This window comes from Pocillopora verrucosa, chromosome 7 (genome assembly GCF_036669915.1).
Source record: "Pocillopora verrucosa isolate sample1 chromosome 7, ASM3666991v2, whole genome shotgun sequence".
Taxonomy (NCBI): Eukaryota; Metazoa; Cnidaria; class Anthozoa; order Scleractinia; family Pocilloporidae; genus Pocillopora; species Pocillopora verrucosa.
The window spans coordinates 24,833,542-24,853,358 of NC_089318.1; the positions used below are offsets into that span (position 1 = coordinate 24,833,542).

The window sequence follows — 19,817 nt, forward strand, 5'->3', positions numbered from 1 at the left end:
AAACAATTTCTACATTAACTCCGCCCTCGCATTGCGTTCACCTTACGGTTGCACGTTCTCTTTGAGATGAGTCACTGTAAAGCGATTTCAGCGAGAATCGTGACATGATATTGGTTTTGTTCCTTTACATACCAGCATTCATTTTGCTAGCCTAGTCCATCTGCGGTGGAAAATACAAGTGGCAAAAACCGCGCAGAAAGGAAAAACTACGATCTCCTAGCTTGAAAATGGTCTAGGTAATTGATTTCGGTTTACTCGATTTTCATTTCCAAACTTTTAAATTAAACTTTATTTTGTATAAGCATTGAAGAAATTTTATTCAAACAACGATTGAACGCCTGTAGTTCAAGCTCGTGAGTCGGTTCAAACTAAAAGCTTAGAGGGTTTGATGGAGGGGTGTGTGAGATTCTCCTTGCTGTAGATACCTCCTTTTCACCCAGTCTTGGTAACAGGTCGATAGCGTACACCTTTATATCACCTTTTTTTCGCCTTTCAATAATTCCGTATCTACCTTTCAGTACATATCTGCATACTCAAAGAGACATGATATTTCCCTCCATAGCTAGAGACTTCATACAACTAGAATATGCCCATCACTTCCACATCAAGGAAGTCTTTATTCACAATCTTGACAGAATAAATTAGAGAAAGGTACTGTTAAAACACATCAGAAAATAAAAAGCTAAAAAGTGTTACAAACACATTTACTACTTTATCCACTGCCTGATACCAACAAACTAAGCAAGCACTTGGTTCTACAAAATGGAAGCATTGAGTGAAAGAATGCGAAAGAGGCATGTTAAAAACGTTTTATCTACTCGTTCTGACATTTACTCCCCAAAGTAATTGTAGTTTATCGAGAAACCAATTTTTTAATTTCAATAACTACAAGTTGCTTAGAATCAATACTCATCAGCCGATTTTTCTTAAAATCGAGTATCCTGTTTGGGCGGACAGAAACATGAGGGGACTCGAAGGATCGTAACAAGAAAACAATAAAAAAGGGACCTAAAACTTATGATGAGCACTAAGTGCCAAAAAAAAAAAGAAAAGAAGAACAAATGCTTTAGAAGACCTTTAGTATATCCAACGAAAAATATGAAACGGGAAAATCGAAGGTAAGAACTGGTTCTTTGTCTTCCAAAGAGAAGAAAAAAAAGACGTAACTTAAATGGTTAAATCTTATTCATCTGCTTGATAACTGACAAATAAAAACATGTATTAAATCAGTTAAAAACCGACATAATCAGAGTTGTTAACAATAAAATAACCAAAAATAAACAAAATATACAATTTTTACATACAGAAACATTAATTCAATAAACTTAATTTCCCAAACAACTTGAAAAAGTTTAAATACTATTTCTTTGCTTCATACACTTTTTTTGTGCGTGAAGAAGCCCGTGGTAATTCGAAATGTAAAATAACACACTAAAGGCCTTCATAAATACATCTCCATAATATATGTACCTAACTGATATTTTTTTGCAAGTTATTATAAGACATAATGATTACTTACACACAATCTAAAAGTAACTATTATGAAGAGTGTTTGATTATTGTCACTCCCTCTTTGAGCAGTCCACAATCTCATGACCACTTCCCACAAGGCACAAGATATCTTTCAACACGCAAAACTAAAGTGACCTTTCCAATTCCAAAAATATCATATTCTTGAGATAAAAACAAGACTCACTCTCCACCTCTCAGAAGTAGGCAGACGGTTTTCAAAAGTTAAGCCGCTGCCCTTAAAAATTACTGCGGCAGAGATATTAAGATGAAAAAAAATATTGCACCTGAATTGAAATTAATATTCAGTAATTAGAAAACCACTTGGTAAGGGCCATCTCAAATAAAGTGTTAAGTAGCAGGATGAACTGATTATCAACGAAAAGAGGACTGGATTTTGTCGACGACTTCGGAGTTAAAATAAACGCACGTTAATTCAAATACAGGAGTGCATTATAATCAAAACTCTTATTTGGAATACTTTAATATCTCTATATGTCTACAACTGCACATGAAGTTTACATCATTCAAAATGTCCACAGGTTGAGGGCACCAGAGACATTGAAGTATTGTACAAATAAAAAGGTGAGTTTAGCAGGTTGTCATCATCATCATTACATGTGCATGTAAAACAATTATAATGATCAACCGTTATCAACTTATCTTGTTTGATAGTTAAGAATATTTATTGAAAATCCATATTAAATAAGAGGATCAATATCAGTATCTGGGCAACTGCCCACCTACCCCTCCCCTAATCCAACATTAACCCAAACTTGTTATCAATTAATTGTTGTTGAGTTGGGGGAGGTATAGGGGGGCAGTTGCCTAAATACTGATATTGATCCTAATAAGATTGCTTGATTTCAAGTCTCATAATTCCTATTGATGTAAATATATCAGGTTTACTTCCCCAGATGGAGGGGGAAAGGGATGAAGGTGGTTGTATCACAATGCTCTATCTGGGGTGTTATAATTTGGATGTCTACACTTACTCATTGGTTCTAAAAAAAGAAAGTTATTCACCAGAGAGAAAACCATGGATGCACTGGTAACAACAATGTCAAAATGATACCAACTTCCACCATGCTCTTAGAGGCTCTACTCACTAATAAGCGACATCTTTGATTTTGTTGGTACAGACACTTCTAAAACGAATTACAAGTTAATGCACTTCGTTGAAATTCTATCATAGAAGAGAGGATGACAAGTAATCAAGGAAAAATACCAACAATGAAATTCCCTTGTTATCTACATTCTACAGGTGGTATGGCTGGAGATGGGACTGCATGTGATGCTGATGATGATGGCATTGACTTATTTACATCCTGAGCCTGTTCAACTCCCACTGCTTCTGAAATACAAACACATATTATAAGGCAAAAAATTGGTCCTGAACCTGAATGCCTGGAATCAACACCAACTGTGGCAAACAGTGAAAAGTGTCAGCACCTTCCATCATGAAGAGGGCCTGGTCAGGATTAAGGGGTTCACAGTTACTATCAAAGATGCAGCTTTTCCCCTGATCAAAGTGCAATTCCCTGATTGGGAAGGAAATTGTTTTCCTTGAATAAGTCCTAATCAGTGGCAACCATGTCACCTCTACTGTCTGTTTACAATCCTACTGCCTCTGCATCACCATTCAGAACCCAAGTAAAATAGGAGCTATGGGGTTGAACATAGGTGCCTGGAAGTAGGAAAGAAGGCCCAGAAACTACAAATCTATTTCTTTTCTCCAGCTCTGCAGCTCCTACCCACACACTTGCTTTAGACAGACATAAGCCTTTTTTCGTAGGTATGACATCATAACTACTCCTACACAACAGATGTTGTTGGTGTAGATTCCAATATAGCCTGCTGAAATTGGCTGCATTTTTTGCCTATGTTTTGCAGAGGTTAGATGCTGGCAATGATGCAAAAGAACTGGTCACAAATGGAGAGGATGAGTGGGACTCACTCATGCTACACAAGTCTAATATGAGTTCTTACCTCAGTTATTTTTCAGAGTAACTCGATTTAGCCCCCCACCCCACCCTCGACTTTCATGGTTCCAATCATCCACCCACACTGGGTTCACTTCATCTTTCAGGGATTCAGCAGTTGTTTAAATTCAGCTGACTTGTGGCTGTATATCTAACATCAACAGCAACTTAAAATGGATGATGTTTCATGCAGAACAAAGTCTAAACAGTGCAAAGTAATTTCCATACCATGTGGATAGTAAAAAGTGAATGATGATATCGACTATACCTCTTTTCTTTTTTAGCCTTTTCCGTTTTCTGTCAATGTTAGCAACCTCAGCTTTAAGAGAACTATAAATTTTCCTCATTTCGTTAATTTTGTCTTGAAGGAGTCTAATACGTTCTCCACCATCTTCCTTTGCTTTAATTTGCTCTGAAAAATTAAGGAAAGAATAACTTTAAGACAGAGAGAAAACACCCAAAGTAAAGCACAATGGTGACTGACTTATCTTCTGTTCGAGTCTTACCTAAATCCATGTCAAAACATATTCTAGGACGTCTGGGAGATGAAAATGAACCTTGTGAGTGGCTATATCCTGGGCTCCCAGGAGCATCACTTCCTGTGCTGTCATTACCAGATGCATGACGATTTTTCTTCCTTTCCTTCCTTTTTTTATGTTTCCTGTGATGTTGTTCAGAATTTTTCTTTTCAGATTTAATTTCTTTTTCCTTACTGTTAAGTTCATGAGCCTTTTCATTTGTATCTCTGTGTAGAGAATGATCAACTGGCCCATCAAATGTCCTAACATCATCAAAGTGACTGGACTCCGAAGAGGCAGATTCATTGGTGCACTCTTGCTTTATGTCCTCTGAGGAAGACTCCGAAACTGTTTCCATTGTAGTCGCAGTACCCTGTGTTTGAGGAGGAACATTTGGCATCTTTGCTAAAGTGTCAACCCTCAAGGTGTCTTCCACCTCTTTGCTTTGTGAGTTTTTCTCATTTTCTAGTTTTATCTTCTTAGCTTCAGTCACTGTTTCTGTTTCGTCTTTGGAGTCTTTGTTCACTCTTTCGAGAGATGAAACACCTTTTATTAAACCATTTATAGTTCTTTTATTTTTGTCTTTCCTTCTCCCATTAGAATTACTGGAGATGTGCTCAGATTCTTGTTCTGCATTAGACTGCATTTCACTTGGCACTCCATTTTCGAAACAAACGGTGTCCATTTTTGGATCAACCATAGATTCATTATTGGTAACAGCAGTATCCTTTTCCTCCAGAGATCTGTTTTCTGTTTCTTCGGGTATTGTTTCAGGGATTGGCTGAACTTGATTGGATACATCTGCAGTTTTGCTCTGTTGTTCTGTTTAAATAAAGCAAATGTATAAGTCAAATAGTTTACCTGAAATGCCTGATAAGCAAGACAATTATTAAGAAAGCCACGAGAAAAATTACTCTCAAGGTTAGTTTATTTCTACAGTAAGTGCAATTCTGAAGTTTATCCGCAAGGGAGTGTCTTGGCATTTATCATCTGTTGATAGGATTTTGGGCACCTAGCATTTCCTCTTGAGAGAAATGTGTCACTTTGTGATGTTACTATTTCCAAAGAACTTTTTGAATTTAAAAAAAGTTTCAAGTATGGACAAGAGGATAATAAAAGATTGAAATTAAGATTTGAAAAGACTGGTTTTAATCCGATTAGCAGTATGATACAACATGGTGGTTACCAGTTGAAGAGGGTTCTGGTGTGCTTGACTTTTGCCTTCTTCTTGACAATGGACTTTTCACTAAAGCAAAGAAGTATAGCATAATTAATTGACACTATTGCACTATTTTCTCCAACTTTCTGAACAAATCTAGGCTTTGAAACAAAACTTTCCACTGGCAGTTCACTCATGACAGAAAATTGTTAAGGGATGTAGCTATAACTTTACTTAGTCAGAAATGTATGCCTTAGAGTAGGAGTAAATGGTGTTCTTAAAGAAAAGACTGAGAGATTCAAAAGATTAGACAAGGATTTTCAGCTGAGAAAGTCACAGGTCATCATCCACCCTGAGTTAAACCTCTAACTTTTCATGTACTGAAATGTAACCCACCTAATTTTTTCTGTAAAGAGGACAACAAGATAAACATTTGAATACACTTAGCTCCACATATCTTATTTGGGTTGGCACGAGAATTTTAGAAGTTCAAGAACTGTCCATAAAAAGTTGGAGAGTGGAGCTATTTCAATACAAAGGTAAAGCTGCTTGTGCCAAGTGCAACTCATAAGTTAGTATAATTTAGTTTTTGGTCCACAATCCTTAACTTTCACTTAGGTTAAGTTTGACTTATTAAGCTGGAAGTCAGTGAATTTAATTATTGGGTCAACCTGACTAGGTCTGTAAGATAAGTACATGAAAAGTTTGAACTAAGCATAGATGACTGGTTATGTAAGCTTTCTTCACTTGAGCTTTGTAAATATTTAATTTAATGAATGTCACTAAACTACTAACTACAATATCAGTAAACTGGGTTGAGATTATGGAGTTAATGCTCACTAACCCATAAAGGTTATCTATAATAGCAAAGTCACACAAGTAAGGAAGTAAATTTAGTTTTCTTCCACTTGAAAACTTTCACTCAGCTGTTCCTTGTAAAGAGGCAACAAGTTTTTTCTTTTAGTTGTGCAAACAACCATCTTAAGACTTAAAACATTGCTTGCACACTATTCCTCCTATGACATTTAGTTTTTAGCCTTATCTTTTTGTAATCAACTGTTTCAATTTTTTCCAGGGGGAAGGGGGGGGAAAAGAGGAGATCGGTTTTGAGACCCTTCTGAAAAATGAAGCTTAACATTTACCACAGATTACTTATGTACAAAAACTCTTTTCGTTGCTCTATCAACAGTAGAAGCCAAACCTTCATCTAGTCCATTTGATATCTCTGACAATGAATTCCTTTCTGACCGTGTACGGCTTGTTCCCCTACTGGTTTTAGGAGACTTTCCAAGTGACGGCGAAAGTGATCCAGACCTTGTGGAGGGTGAACAAGGTCTCTTCAGTGTACTCTTGGTACCATTAGATGCTGCTGAGTACTTGGCTGGTGTTTCCTTGGCTGATGCAGCTCCTGGTTTTGATGACCTTCTACCAACAGGTTTAGCAGTGGGTCTTGTCATTGGCTTTGGGGTGGATTTTCCAGTAGATTCTTGCCCCTTGCTTGAACTGCCACTCCTATTCCTGGTCTGTCTTGTGCCCCATCCCACTATCTTCTCAGGCTTAATCCATTCATCATACCTACAATGGAAACATAAAAGAGTCTCTCATATAAGCCCAGTGGCTTCCTGGGTCTCCTCACCTACTAGCTATAACTGTTGTAAATAAATTTTTGTATTGAGTAAATAAGGCAAATAAAAGATGATGATGATAAATTCACCCTTGGTAGGGTTTTGCTATTTCACTCCTCTTCTTCACTTTTTTCATTTGATTATGAGTGGCACAATTTTTTCTTTCTAATTACAATGACAATAATGATTGCTAATTAATGGCAAAGATTTTCAGAAAAACATTATATGTTGATAAATCCAAACTTTACAGCTCTGATTTTGTTTCTGTTGAAAAAAAGATTAGTTTTGGTTCCAAAAAGACAACATCTGAGTGGTCTCTTATTTTATTGTAAGGTTTAATACAATTTTACATGAATCCATTGCCAGAGTATATGCAGAATGGATCTTCAGATTTAATCACCTGTGCATGAGCCAATCAAAGATTTCATAGTTATCAGAATATTTTGTACACTTTAATTTCTTCTCTACACATAAAAAAAATCAAAACTTGTTTCCATTTCATGGTATTCATTTGTTTTGACCTTGTTTATTATCTGATTTTGAGACAATGGTTACCTTCCTGGTAATTCTTGCCAGGAAACATTTAATAATTTCATTAAAACTTGTGATATACTTTCCTATGATTCAAAGGCACTGATAAGCTCTCTTTTAACTGAAACAAAGTGACATGCTTATGAGACATCTTGGATATTCTTAAGAATTATAAAATACTTTTCAATTCTCCCTGTGTGGAAGTTTTTTTGGTGACCACAACTAATGACCCAAAGATTCAATGTTTGAAGAGTTTAGAATAAAAAACTCAACTGCTAAAGCTACCAGTCACTCCAGTAATCAGTTCAAATCTTCCTAAAATTAAAGTTTACAAACCTAGTATTCCAACCAGCATAATGAATGCAGTAAATTGCACCTTCTTCAGCTTTGGGGTCAATGTGGATGATCTTTCAAAGTAAAATGTAGAATATGTAAATGTCTCCATGCTGTATTCAATGTCCTAACAACTCTAATTAAAAAACGGCTTGATCAAAGAAATCAGCTTGAACTTTTAGCCAAAATTTCATTACCAAACCACTTTCTGCATAACCATCTAAAGGAGATTTTTTGGTTTTCATCTCGCATCAATACAGTTTGAAAGTAATGCACAATTCTCTAACCAAGAGCACTGGCAGTTCTCCACTAAGCTAAATTGTTGCATGCATGAAAATTGGGACTGATTATTGTGCCTTAAAGTAAATTTACATCCAGTCTCTCAAATCAAAAGTTAAAAATACAATGCATATAAAATAAATTATGTGCAACTGTCCTTTGTATTACCTAAGCAAATTAAAGCAAAACAAAAGAATTGATAATTCTGTGTGAAACTTTGTTGAATATGGAAAATACACTACAAAAACAATAAAAAAGCCAAGGGTTATAAGATCATACCTTAGCATCATAGTGTCTGTGATTTCTTCCTCTCCCATACTTAACTTGCACTTTATCTCCAACTTCTAAGGATACCTCATCCAAAGGTATATCAGATTTGCTGTCAGACTGTGGTTCACTAACATCAGATGATGACTCAGGACTGTTTACAACATCAACTGAAACATCTTCCTCTGGACTTTTGGCTTGTGAGTCACTTACCAAACCATTGTCATGCTCTCTACTCTGCTGTCGCTTCATTTCTCTAATCCTGGTGCTTTGTTTACATTCCACCTTCTTTAAGTCTCCTTCATCATCATCCATTTCTGGCAAAGGCTCTAGACATTCCAAATGTTTTTCATCGCTGCTCTCTGGGGAACTTGCTGGACTTTCAGTTTTGGAATCTTTACTGCTCCTATCACCAACACTATCTTTCTGAAATGACTTTAGCATTTCTTTTTCATACTGCTCAAAGGGATAAAGGTATCTAAAAAAGAAATGAGAAGATGAGATCTCAGAAAACTCTCAACTTTCTTATTAATTATATAAGTTACTGTCAATAAAATCTGGTTGAGATTTTTAAAATTTATTTTTTCCCCTCTCTAGTCAGAGAAAGCAGTTGAGTTCACTTTGTTGACGATAATTTACAAAATCTCTGGAATAATGAGAGATATGGTGGAAAGAATTTTTTAAGGGAACCTTTACTAAAGAGTGACAGGTGTCAAAGCTGGAAAGGCCTCAAGCAGAGTGTTTACATTTTCCTTGGGCTTTCAACTGTGATCTTCATTTGCATATTTTGTTTACATTGTGTCTAGCTGCAATACATTGAGAAAAAATAATCCTCATCAAATGGCCAAAACAGGAATGGTGGCAAGAGAGCCTGCATGGAGTAAATAGAAGTGAAGGTTTTCTTTTTCCCTAGCTTGCTTTGTCCACTTTTCCTTCTAATTTTTGCAGATGAACTTTTGGACTTTTTTGAACTATTGTCAATTTGTTTCCCCATTTCGCAAAATAACCTTAAACAGCAGAGCTAATCAGTGCAAGAGGGAAATAAACATTAAAATAAATTCTTCAATAACATAGTTTGACAAAACAAAGGAAATTGATAGAGTGAGAACAAGATAACCTTACTTCTTATATGACATTTTAATGTGGTGTGATGCACTTGGTGGAACAACTGGAATGTCCATTTGCCGATAAATTGTTCTCCAAAGGTTGTGCTCATTGGAAACCTATAATGGCAGAATATAATTACTTAAACAAAAAGAATACTACCGTAACAGTACATTAAATGCTCACCCCATATAGGCATCGCTCATCTTGTCTGAGACATTTGGGCTCTTTTAAATTACTAGAAAAATTTCAGAAGTTACTTCTGATGTGTGGTACATGACTTGGAGGTCAAGTAGAATTAAGAATCAAGTATATAAAAACATCAATAACCAGAGAAAAGGGTAACACCAACAGTTCTTACATGTAACTTCATTTGCAAAACAATAGAAAATGAGAAAATTTTGCAACCACCAACCTTCTCCATGCCTCCATGTTCTTGAACTATCTTATAAAGTTTGTAGAGGTCCAAATCTTGATTTCCCAACACTGGGGGTCTAGTTATAGGTGTTCCTGTTGGTAATGTGATAACAAAGTTTGAACAGTAAATAGTCTACTTCATTTGTTATTAAAGGCAATTGTTAGAGTAAAACTTAAGAATAATTTATGGCTTTAAACATGTTATGATTCACATGTTTCACTGTTTTAAATTTTTCAAAACAAGTTAATATTATGATAACAAATACAAAACAAAAGGAAAAAACATTCGTTCTTCCAATAATTTTTGACCAAAATGTTTGTGGAGAAAGGGAGATTCTAAGAATGCACTTTTTCACTTTTCAAAAAGAAGGAAAGAAAAATGCATTTATCCGACAAAGCATCACCAAGTAGCAGTCTTTTCTTTTTATTCAAATCAATGGAATTAGGCAAGGGGTAAGGAGGTGTAGTCAAAGAGATTGCCACACAACCCCAAATGCTTTTGTTCCCTCAGAAAAGCAACCCACAACTACAGCTATATAACATATGTGTCAGAAACAAAACTAGACACAAAAAAATTTACAAAAATATGCCAATCAGCTGTACATTTTTTTCCCAAGATTAGTTGTTCTCAGCATGGCACTCAAGAACTGTTAAAATTGCATCTAAATTCTCTGATAGGTGAATTCACCCTTCCTCCAGAAAAAGGAAAGAACCTGTGAGGAGACTAACTGGGGAGCCAATATAATGGATTTCCAGGAGTGCAATCACCCTGGATGACTATTTGTGCATCTACAAAAATTGCTGGTGAATGTAATTAATATCTTAAGGTGTGATAGCCACGACTCTATGGGGAAAAATAATCCTATTCGATTTGTGGTAGTGTGATCTATGAATTGGCTATGATTTCAGAGCTAATGATCCCTTAACTTTCCACAGTTTGAAGTCTATCACAACATAATTGAACATGGAATGAAAAAGCAAAGGTGTAAATGAAGTGAACCAACCCTTTTCTTCCATGAATGCAAATAGCCTTTGTCTGAATGTTTTCCTCTCTTCATCATCCTCCACACTGCTTTCATCCTCTGAAGATTGCACCCTTTTTGTTTCCTCCTCGCTGTCTCCATGAACTATTACATCACAAGAATTCTCCTCCCAGATTGCTGGAATTCTTCCAGTGTCCAAATATGTCAGTGCTCTTTCCACAGCTGAAGGAGAAAATGATTGCCACAACAAATCAAAAAACAGCTGTTACCTCCAACTGAAAAACACCCTTATGTCTAGCACACAGAAAAGGTAATGAGGTAACTTTAGATGTCAAATGATTTGTCTAAAAAAAAAACAATTATATCTCATAAATTGGGAATTTGGATCGTGTACATACCTGCTTTCAGTTTTCTGTTTTCACCTCTCACAACACCATGAATTGGATCTTGATCCTTTGAAAATTCTCTGGCATCTTTGACATTTATGACATGACTGGAGAGTTGGCAACAAATATGTTAAGTGTAAGCCATTACGTTTAGTTCTCCATGTCTACAACTTTACAGAATCTGTTAAAAAAAAACTGATTAACTGCTGTGCTAACAAGTGACCTCAAAAAGTTTTTTTTTTCCTATGAGTGTTGATTAAAATGTCCTCTGCGTGTGCTACCATTCCAATGTTTGCATTTCAACTACTTTGAGATGAAATGTTCTTTAAGCAAAACCTTAACCAAGACAATGAGGGGGACCCAAGGGATCTATGGAGGACCAATCCATTGGCTTCTGCTGAACTTGTTGTGTCACTTTTTTCTCTTAATTTCCCTCCCACCTTTCTCACTCAGTGGGTCTGTCAGTCATGTGTTGAGAGGAGCCTGTGGCGGCTGTGGAATGGTTGCTTCTGCTTCCTTCCAACTAATTGTGTCAATTAATTTTGGTAATAGAGTGTTTAATGACTCCTACTTTCTAGCAGCACAGAGCTTAACTTTTTTTGCAGGTAACTGCTCCTTGTGTTTTGGGTTTACGGTCAACTCGCCGACGGACCAACTCGCCGACACCAACTCGCCGACGTATAAAATCGAGTAGAGACGTCGGCGAGTTGGTCGTCAATCCAATACAACTTATTAGAAGCTAAACATACAGAAAATTAAACGATATTTAGTAAAAAAACATTGGACATTGGTGAACATCAAACAGAAGCTTAAACATCGGTGAACATTGGTGAACATCACCAATGACTATAACAGCTTAAGACGCGAACGAGTTATTGTGCGACAACAACACCGTAAAGACTCATCATGTCAATCGCTCAGATTTTTTAACGAAAACGTGGCTTTCTAGACGAGATCTTTAGTAAAAAGCATTTCTTTTTATTTGCAACAAAGTTTATAAGGATCTTAAGGCGAATAAAGCGAAGTAAACATCACCAACGACTCTAACAGCTTAAGACGCGAACGAGTTATTGTAAAGACTCATCATGACAATCGGTCAGATTTTAAAGGAAACTTGGCTTTCTAGTCAAGATCTTTAGTAAAAAGCCATTTTTTTTTTTTTTTGCAACGAAGTTTATAAGGATCTCAAGGCGAATAAAGTAAAGTAAACATCACCAATGACTCTAACAGCTTCAAACACGAACGAGTTATTGTATGACAACAACACTGTAAAGACTCATCATGACAATCGGTCAGATTTTTTAACGAAAACTTGGCTTTCTAGACAAGATCTTTGGTAAAAAGTATTTCTTTTTATTTGCAACAAAGTTTATAAGGATCTTAAGGCGAATAAAGCGAAGTAAACCTCACCAATGACTCTAACAGCTTCAGACGCGAACGAGTTGTGTGACAACAACACCGTAAAAACTCATCATGTCAATCGCTCAGTTTTTTTCACGAAAACTTGGCTTTCTAGACAAGATCTTTAGTAAAAAGCAATTCTTTTTATTTGCAACAAAGTTTATAAGGATCTTAAGGCGAATAAAGCTAAGTAAACCTCACCAATGACTCTAACAGCTTCAGACGCGAACGAGTTATTGTGTGACAACCATAGCAACCACGCGGAACCACATGTTTTTTTTTTAACTTTAAAGAAAGATTTATTCATGATCGAGAACGTTTGATTTACGATAAAAACGATAAAATTCCATTTATTATAAAGATCAGATGAACATGTGAAAGTAATGTATATCATGCAATTACTCTGCTCTTGTAGGTCCGTTTAATCTCGACATCGATTTCAATAATTGGGCCGCTGTTCTTTCATCATTTTCATATTTCTCCCATAATCCAAACACCTTACTCTGTAATTGCCTAATAAAAAGAAATGCTTTTTACTAAAGATCTTGTCTAGAAAGCCAAGTTTTCGTTAAAAAAACTGAGCGATTGACGTGCTGAGTCTTAACGGTGTTGTTGTCACACAATAATTATCTCGTTCGCGTCTGAAGATGTTAGAGTCGTTGGTGAGGTTTACTTCGCTTTATTCGCCTTAAGATCCTTATAAACTTTGTTGCAAATAAAAATAATTGCATTTTACTAAAGATCTCGTCTAGAAAGCCAAGTTTTCGTTAAAAAATCTGAGCGATTGACAAGATGAGTCTTTACGGTGTTGTTGTCGCACAATTAACTCGTTCGTTATAGTCATTGGTGATGTTCACCAATGTTCACCCATGTTTAAGCTTCTGTTTGATGTTCACCAATGTTCGCCAGTGTTTTTTTACTAAATATCGTTTACTTCTCTGTATGTTTAACTTCTAATAAGTTGTATTGGACTGACGACCAACTCGCCGACGTCTCTACTCGATTTTATACGTCGGCGAGTTGGCGTCGGCGAGTTGGTCCGTCGGGGAGTTGACTGGTTACCGTGTTTTGACATCAAACAAAATACCATACACAGTAAAAGTGTATTTGAGGGACACAATTAATAAAACAGACTTGGTAATTTAAAGTCCCCTCCCTGAGCAGCTAAAACCCATCCCCTTTCTAAAATGATAAACCACATATTTAGATACCATCTGCATCCTGATTGGATGGTCTAAGTTTCCTTTCAAGAAAGTTATTCATTACCAGTACAGCTACTGTTACATTTATTAAATTCATAGTAATTAGTACCTAAGTTTCCTTTCAAGAAAGTTATTCATTACCAGCACAGCTACTGTTACATTTATTAAATTCATAGTAATTAGTACATTTTAACCATGGTAAGGAACTTACTACTTTCCATCTTTGAAAGAGCGTACAAGACATTTATCTTTTGACTTTATCAAATCCACCTCATTCTTGCTTGGATTAACACCCTAAACAAAAAGAATAATTTCTGCTGATCAAAATGTTCTACACCCATGACAGCTTTTAAGAGACAATACCTCATTCCCTTTAGCAAACAATCACTTGAAACTGAGGATGATAACACTTTGTCTACTCAAACTTAACATATGGTTTAAAAATATGAAAGACTTAGGTGTATCTCTCTCCCTAATTGTCAAATAAATTGAATTTTGTGCATTTATTTTCTAAAGAAACCTTACATAAACTTACCAAAGCTGGAAACCACATGCTTCTTCGCTTTGACCCACTTTGCACAACTACCAGCTAATGTAAAAGAAAAAAAGCATATAAAGTTCTGTTGCCAATTATTATTACCAACTAAGGTTCCATAAGTAGCTTGCTTACCTTGCCAACAATACTGTCATCAAATAAACATTTCTTCTTTGCAGAAGCAAGTGGCTGTTCTTCTCGTTCAGTTTCAGAGTCATCCATGCTAATAAAAGCAGACAAAATTTTGTTAACCAAATAACTCACCCCAGTGTTAATTGGATGCTAAGTTATTCTGCCAAGCAATTTCCAAAAGGCCATGAACCTCTATATGGTTAACAGCCTAACCATTCATAAGACAATTAGGTTCCTTTTTAATTTGGATGCAAGAAAACATGTCCTTTTCTTTATTTTCACAGGAAAGAACATGTCCAAAGTCTAAGTTAGGGGGAAAGGGCTTCAGGAAATCCTCAAATGTCCTTTTTTGCATATGTATTCTGTAACTCAAACATGCAAATCAATTAAACTGCTGTTGATGATGAAACATCCATGTGCCTCCAATACACAGTAGAGTATTTTGAGACAAACCAAATTGAGGCCATGACTATACTGCAACCCTCACACTAAGTAGAAATCTATGAACACTTGTAACTGTGTCACATTTCTCAACTATACTGTGGGACCCAGTGATGTACAACCAAGCCAAACATTTTGAGAAAAAAGATTCTGATCCTCTCTTTCCTTGATCAAAGGAGGCTTGAGTGGAAATTGTAACCCTACATAAATTTGTGGGCAAACATGGGGCAAGACAGCTTTCATAGGTAGTGTCACGATCCATGAATGTCATCTCACAACTGTAACCATGCATCCCAATTCTGATTTAGCACCTGTTATTTCTGAATAGCCTGATTACCTTGCTGCTTGACTTAGTCTTCTTTTTTTCCTTTTCTTTCCATCCTGAAATGCAGAGGCATATTTATCACTGAATAGGAATCTGCAATATTCATCTTTTTGCACAGTATCTCTGTGCCAACAGGTCTAGAGAAAACTTACATTCATCAAAAATTAGGAGGCCCTACTAAGTTTATACAAATTATTTTGACACTGCATAAGGATCTAAATTGGTAAACCTGGCATTACAGTTAACAAATTGGGGGGGGGGGGGGGGGAAGAGGGGGGAAGAGGAAGGGGAAGAGAAAGGAGAGAGCAGAGAAGTCACATTCAAGATATACCCAATAAAAGAAAAAAAAAGGGTGTTCTTGAGAGCTGCTGCAGTAGCTATGGTAACGTTAACCCCTAACCCCCCAAAAAACGAGAATAACTTGTTTATAAATAGCTGGCATTTAATATACCAATTTCAAGGACACAAACAAAAAGCAATGAAGCTACAATCCATTGAAGAATTATTATTTTAAAACAAGAGAACTATTTACTCGGCCATGGTCACTTCATATAACTGAAATCAAACAAAAAAGACCTCAAAACTTCACTAATGAAGGCTATGACAATCAAAATTATGCCATAGGTGCATTGATAGAGAAAACATCTAGCCTCCATAATGTAATCAAACCCACTTCTAAAACATGTTGATTCAATGGTGGGTTGGGTAGTAATATATAACAAACACAATAATTTTTTTTAGCCATGCAACAAGAATTGTGCATGCCATGTGATACAAAAGAGGTTGAACCAAAAGATTATCTATTACATACATTAAAACTCAACCAAGACAACTTATAAGAAAATAAAAAGATAACACATGAGAGAAGTTTCATTGATGAGATCAAAATACATGACACTCTTCACTCTAAACTTCAACAAAAAGCAAATCAGGTCCAGCTGAAATCATACTCTAAACTTTCATTACAACTCTTTTTAAGAGGACTGTATATAAGTTAATATTAGCAAAGGAAGGAAATAATTCCAAGAAAGTATCTTAGTTCATGTTTTAAATGCATTATATCTCAAGAAGGAACAAGAAAATATTTCTGCGCCCTTCAGAGAAACCAACTTTTATCATAGGCAAACAAAGGTAATTCATCCCCCCCCCCCCCCAAACTAGACGGTTTGGATAAATTGACAATGAAATGAGGCAAAATAATATCCTTGCCAAAAATTTCAACAGATCAACAAATCATTCAGGACAAACAATATGTGCAAAAACAACCACATCATTGATTATGAAGCAAGTGAGAGACTGGAGGAAAAAAGCAACAAGTTGCAAGGATGGATAAAGAAAAGGGCACACATCCAACCCACTACACCAACTATGAATAAGAGTGAGGGAGCATGATAGCAATACCCCACATGGATGAATGTTACTCCAACCCACAACTTTTGCCCCTCAATGCAATGATGTATCTGATGTCAAAATGAAAACACAATTGCCAAAATCATTCCTTTTAGGAGAAGACAGCTGACGACCAACAAAGTGGTCAACACTGCAATAACGCCAATTACTGGCTATGAAATATATCTTGCACAGCATCAAGCTTGTATCAATATATCTTGAAACACACGCACAAAAAATCATCTCATCTAGAATCCATTCTGATAAGTTTCTTCCACTTAAACTATGGGATAAGAATTTGTTTCTATCACCTGACCACTAAAATTGTTCAATGCATTTTGTTCAATTAAAAGGCAAAATAACTTTTGCAGAGTTCATCAAAACTTGCAAAGTTCATTTTCAGCCTAATTCTGCAGCACAACAAATGACATTTTTTCCAAACTCCACTTCTATGCATCTGAGAGTAGCAATATGACTTAAAGACAGTGAGTAATATTTTTTCAGGTCCTTTAAAAGTGCTCAAACTGCACAATTCCAACCACAACTAAATTAAAAGATTCCACATAAATCCCTATTCAGTACAATTTCAGTAAGAGGAACCTTTCCAAGAATCAGCAAAAATGTGATCACTGGCCACCTTTTAGAGTGCACTAGTATATCTTCTACACCTGACAGAACCTTGTACAGGATATGTAATAAGTAAATAGATGTACCCATCTTCACACCAAAAACAGTCCAAGCTCAATTATTTTCTAAACTTTTTAAGTATACACCTTCAAAGTTTACTTGTACAATCACTTACCTGTACTACTGGGGTACCAAAATTCTCTGGATCCGTAAGGGGAAGATGATCAAGAGTCTGTAAGGAAGAATGAAGATACAACATGTGTACACACATCTCGGTGATAAGTGATGCAATACTGATAAACACTCACCAAAGAATACAGAGATCCATCGTTCAACACCTACCTCGCTTTCGTTAAAATGTCGTTCTCCTTTCAAACACAGAGAAGTCCTTCTCAACGTTCTTTCATCACCATCATCAAAAACTTAAAAGAAATAAACATGTCCGTAATTAAAGCCTTGTTTTGTTTCAAAAACACGGTAAAACTTGCCTCTCTTCTGCATCAACTTAGACAAGGAAAAACGCTTCCTTACCAACAGTATATATGCTGGCATCGGTGAGTTTGGTTATCATCCCTTCCATGTACTGTCCATCGGGATTTTTGGCCTCTACAACTGCTCCTACCTTGAGAGGGAAGCACAGTTACAGTTAAGATGTGTGAGAACACCACTTTCAGGAAAAAACATAACCTTAACGCATCATCATGATGAAAATAAGAATGTTGAATAAACATAGGATGGAGAACTTACCTTCAAAGGACCTTTAACGCAATCATCATTAATCGTGAAGGAAGTGTTTGTTTTGGCGAAGGTAATCTGCAGAGGAAAAGAGCAATGATCTATAGTCACAACAAGTGTAAGAAGCACTACCTTCCTCGACTGTAAGGCAAGAATCCAAACGAGTTCCCAGTGTTCAGGAAAAGTATCACAATTTTCACAAACCTTGCATTTGACAAGCTTCTTCACGACCTTCACGTTGGCTTCACAAAAGGCTCCTCGATACTTGGCACTGACATCAGTGCCTACGGTTAAGAATGGAGGTTCCTCTGAAGACTGTGCCTGTCGAAAGGTAAAGAACGAAAAGAAACGAGGTTTGGAGCACTAAATGACGTGAGCAAAGATTTGCTTTAAATTATAGATGATCTTATTCCAAATTCACTGAGTTTAAAAGTTGACTTGACATAAAACCAGCGGTTAGCAAATGTACTGCCTTAATCAATGGCAAAGGCTGCTAAATGAAGCAAACTTATGAAGAGGGGAAATGCAACTGAACATCATCTGATGGTAGGAGTATGGCGTTATTTTTGTCAAGTCAACACACGAGAACGTCTTCAAACGAGTTAAAGTTATTCGTACTTTCTACCGTAGAAAACAAGAAACATTACTAAGAAAATGTCCACTACTGAAATTACAAGAGTCTGTTGAGTTTAAATAGCTCTAAAATCGTGTCCAATGAGTACGTGGTTGCAGTAAAGCATGCTAAAAATCTTCGAATGAAGATTCGTAAACAATACGACCTGACCAAGTCTACAAAATTGACAGAACATGCTTAACACCACGAAATCGTACGCCGTTCTTTACTCTTCGGTATTAGCAACTAGAATTCAAATCACAAAAGGTAGGATTCAACTAAAGTTAAAGATAAACTTATTCGTTCGTTGAACTGCCACGACAAACATTAGCAGTTAAGGATCAGAAGGAAGGCAAACGTGCTATTCGCCTTCAACTCGTCTAGCACCATCGAAAAGGTTGAGAAGTTTATCTATATTTTCGAAAATACATACAGTTCAAAACCGTCTCTGAAGATTCCATAGTATCGTAAACAAGTGCAAAGCATGAGCAATTGGACAGAGAGGTTCAAGCTTCTTTGAAAAGAATCTTCCTTACTGTATGTATAAATGAAATTCCATGCCTCAAGCAAGTGTATCACTAAAGCACATGAAGATCGTAAACCATAATTTAGTAAGAATAGAAAATTTCACAGCTTAGCTAGAGTCAGATCAGTGATACCTTTAGAAGACAAGAGACCCGTAAAATAAGTAAAAGCTTAGAAACCAAGGTTAAATTGAAGCAAAGAAAATTTAAGTTTATAATCTAATAAATGAAGGGCTTACAAAAAATTCTACAACTCAAACGGAACTACAACACAAGCTTGATAAACTTACCATAGCAAATCTTGATGTACGGTCCTAAGACCCCAGTAAGCTGGGCTTAGCAATCCGAATCCACGATCACCCAAAAAATCAAAAAGAAAACTTCAAACTGAAGGAAAACTTGCGATGGCCGACAACACAAGGACGCTCGACTTACCCTCCTCACCAGGGGCCATGGGGGGTCCTTAGCGTTGATTGGTCCGTTCATTCAGAGCCTCCTCCACTGGGCCTTCAGTGAATAATTAGCCCCTACCATATACGGAAAATCGAAGCTGGAGTTGACATATTTCATTGTGCAATTCCACTTCCTGTACCACAATAACATCCGCTTGCTTCAAATTCGCGGGAAACTTGATTTCTGACGTTTCCTCCTCTCTGAGAAGACTAAGCTGATTCGATGACGCAACTTCCTTGAAAAATTTTTGCTGTTGCTCCTCTTTCTAACACTTGTTTATCTAGTTAAAATTTACTATAATAATCTATTTTTCGGTTTACATAAATTTTTTGCTATGGTAGATATAT

At 36.3% G+C, this 19,817-nt stretch overlaps 1 protein-coding gene across 2 annotated transcripts; it reads right to left on the reverse strand.

Annotated features, from left to right (window-relative positions):
- Positions 1-583: 583 nt before the first annotated feature.
- LOC131792079 (AT-rich interactive domain-containing protein 4B) lies at positions 584-19,467 on the reverse strand. Of its 2 annotated transcripts, none has more exons than XM_059109446.2 (21): positions 19,308-19,467; positions 18,085-18,201; positions 17,893-17,958; positions 17,677-17,767; positions 17,488-17,567; positions 17,321-17,377; positions 15,142-15,185; positions 14,367-14,454; positions 14,232-14,285; positions 13,908-13,990; positions 11,106-11,200; positions 10,729-10,929; positions 9,723-9,817; positions 9,326-9,426; positions 8,216-8,681; positions 7,661-7,731; positions 6,370-6,743; positions 5,196-5,255; positions 3,998-4,831; positions 3,760-3,903; positions 584-2,860 (listed from the first exon to the last, which is right to left on the reverse strand). In XM_059109446.2, exons 1-21 carry the CDS (start codon positions 19,308-19,310, stop codon positions 2,757-2,759), a joined length of 3,228 nt encoding a protein of 1,075 aa, XP_058965429.1. In that variant the 5' UTR covers positions 19,311-19,467; the 3' UTR covers positions 584-2,756. The 2 variants fall into 2 exon arrangements, with proteins under 2 accessions (XP_058965429.1, XP_058965427.1); XM_059109444.2 differs by having other exon boundaries at positions 584-2,863.
- Between the last annotated feature and the right edge of the window lie 350 nt (positions 19,468-19,817).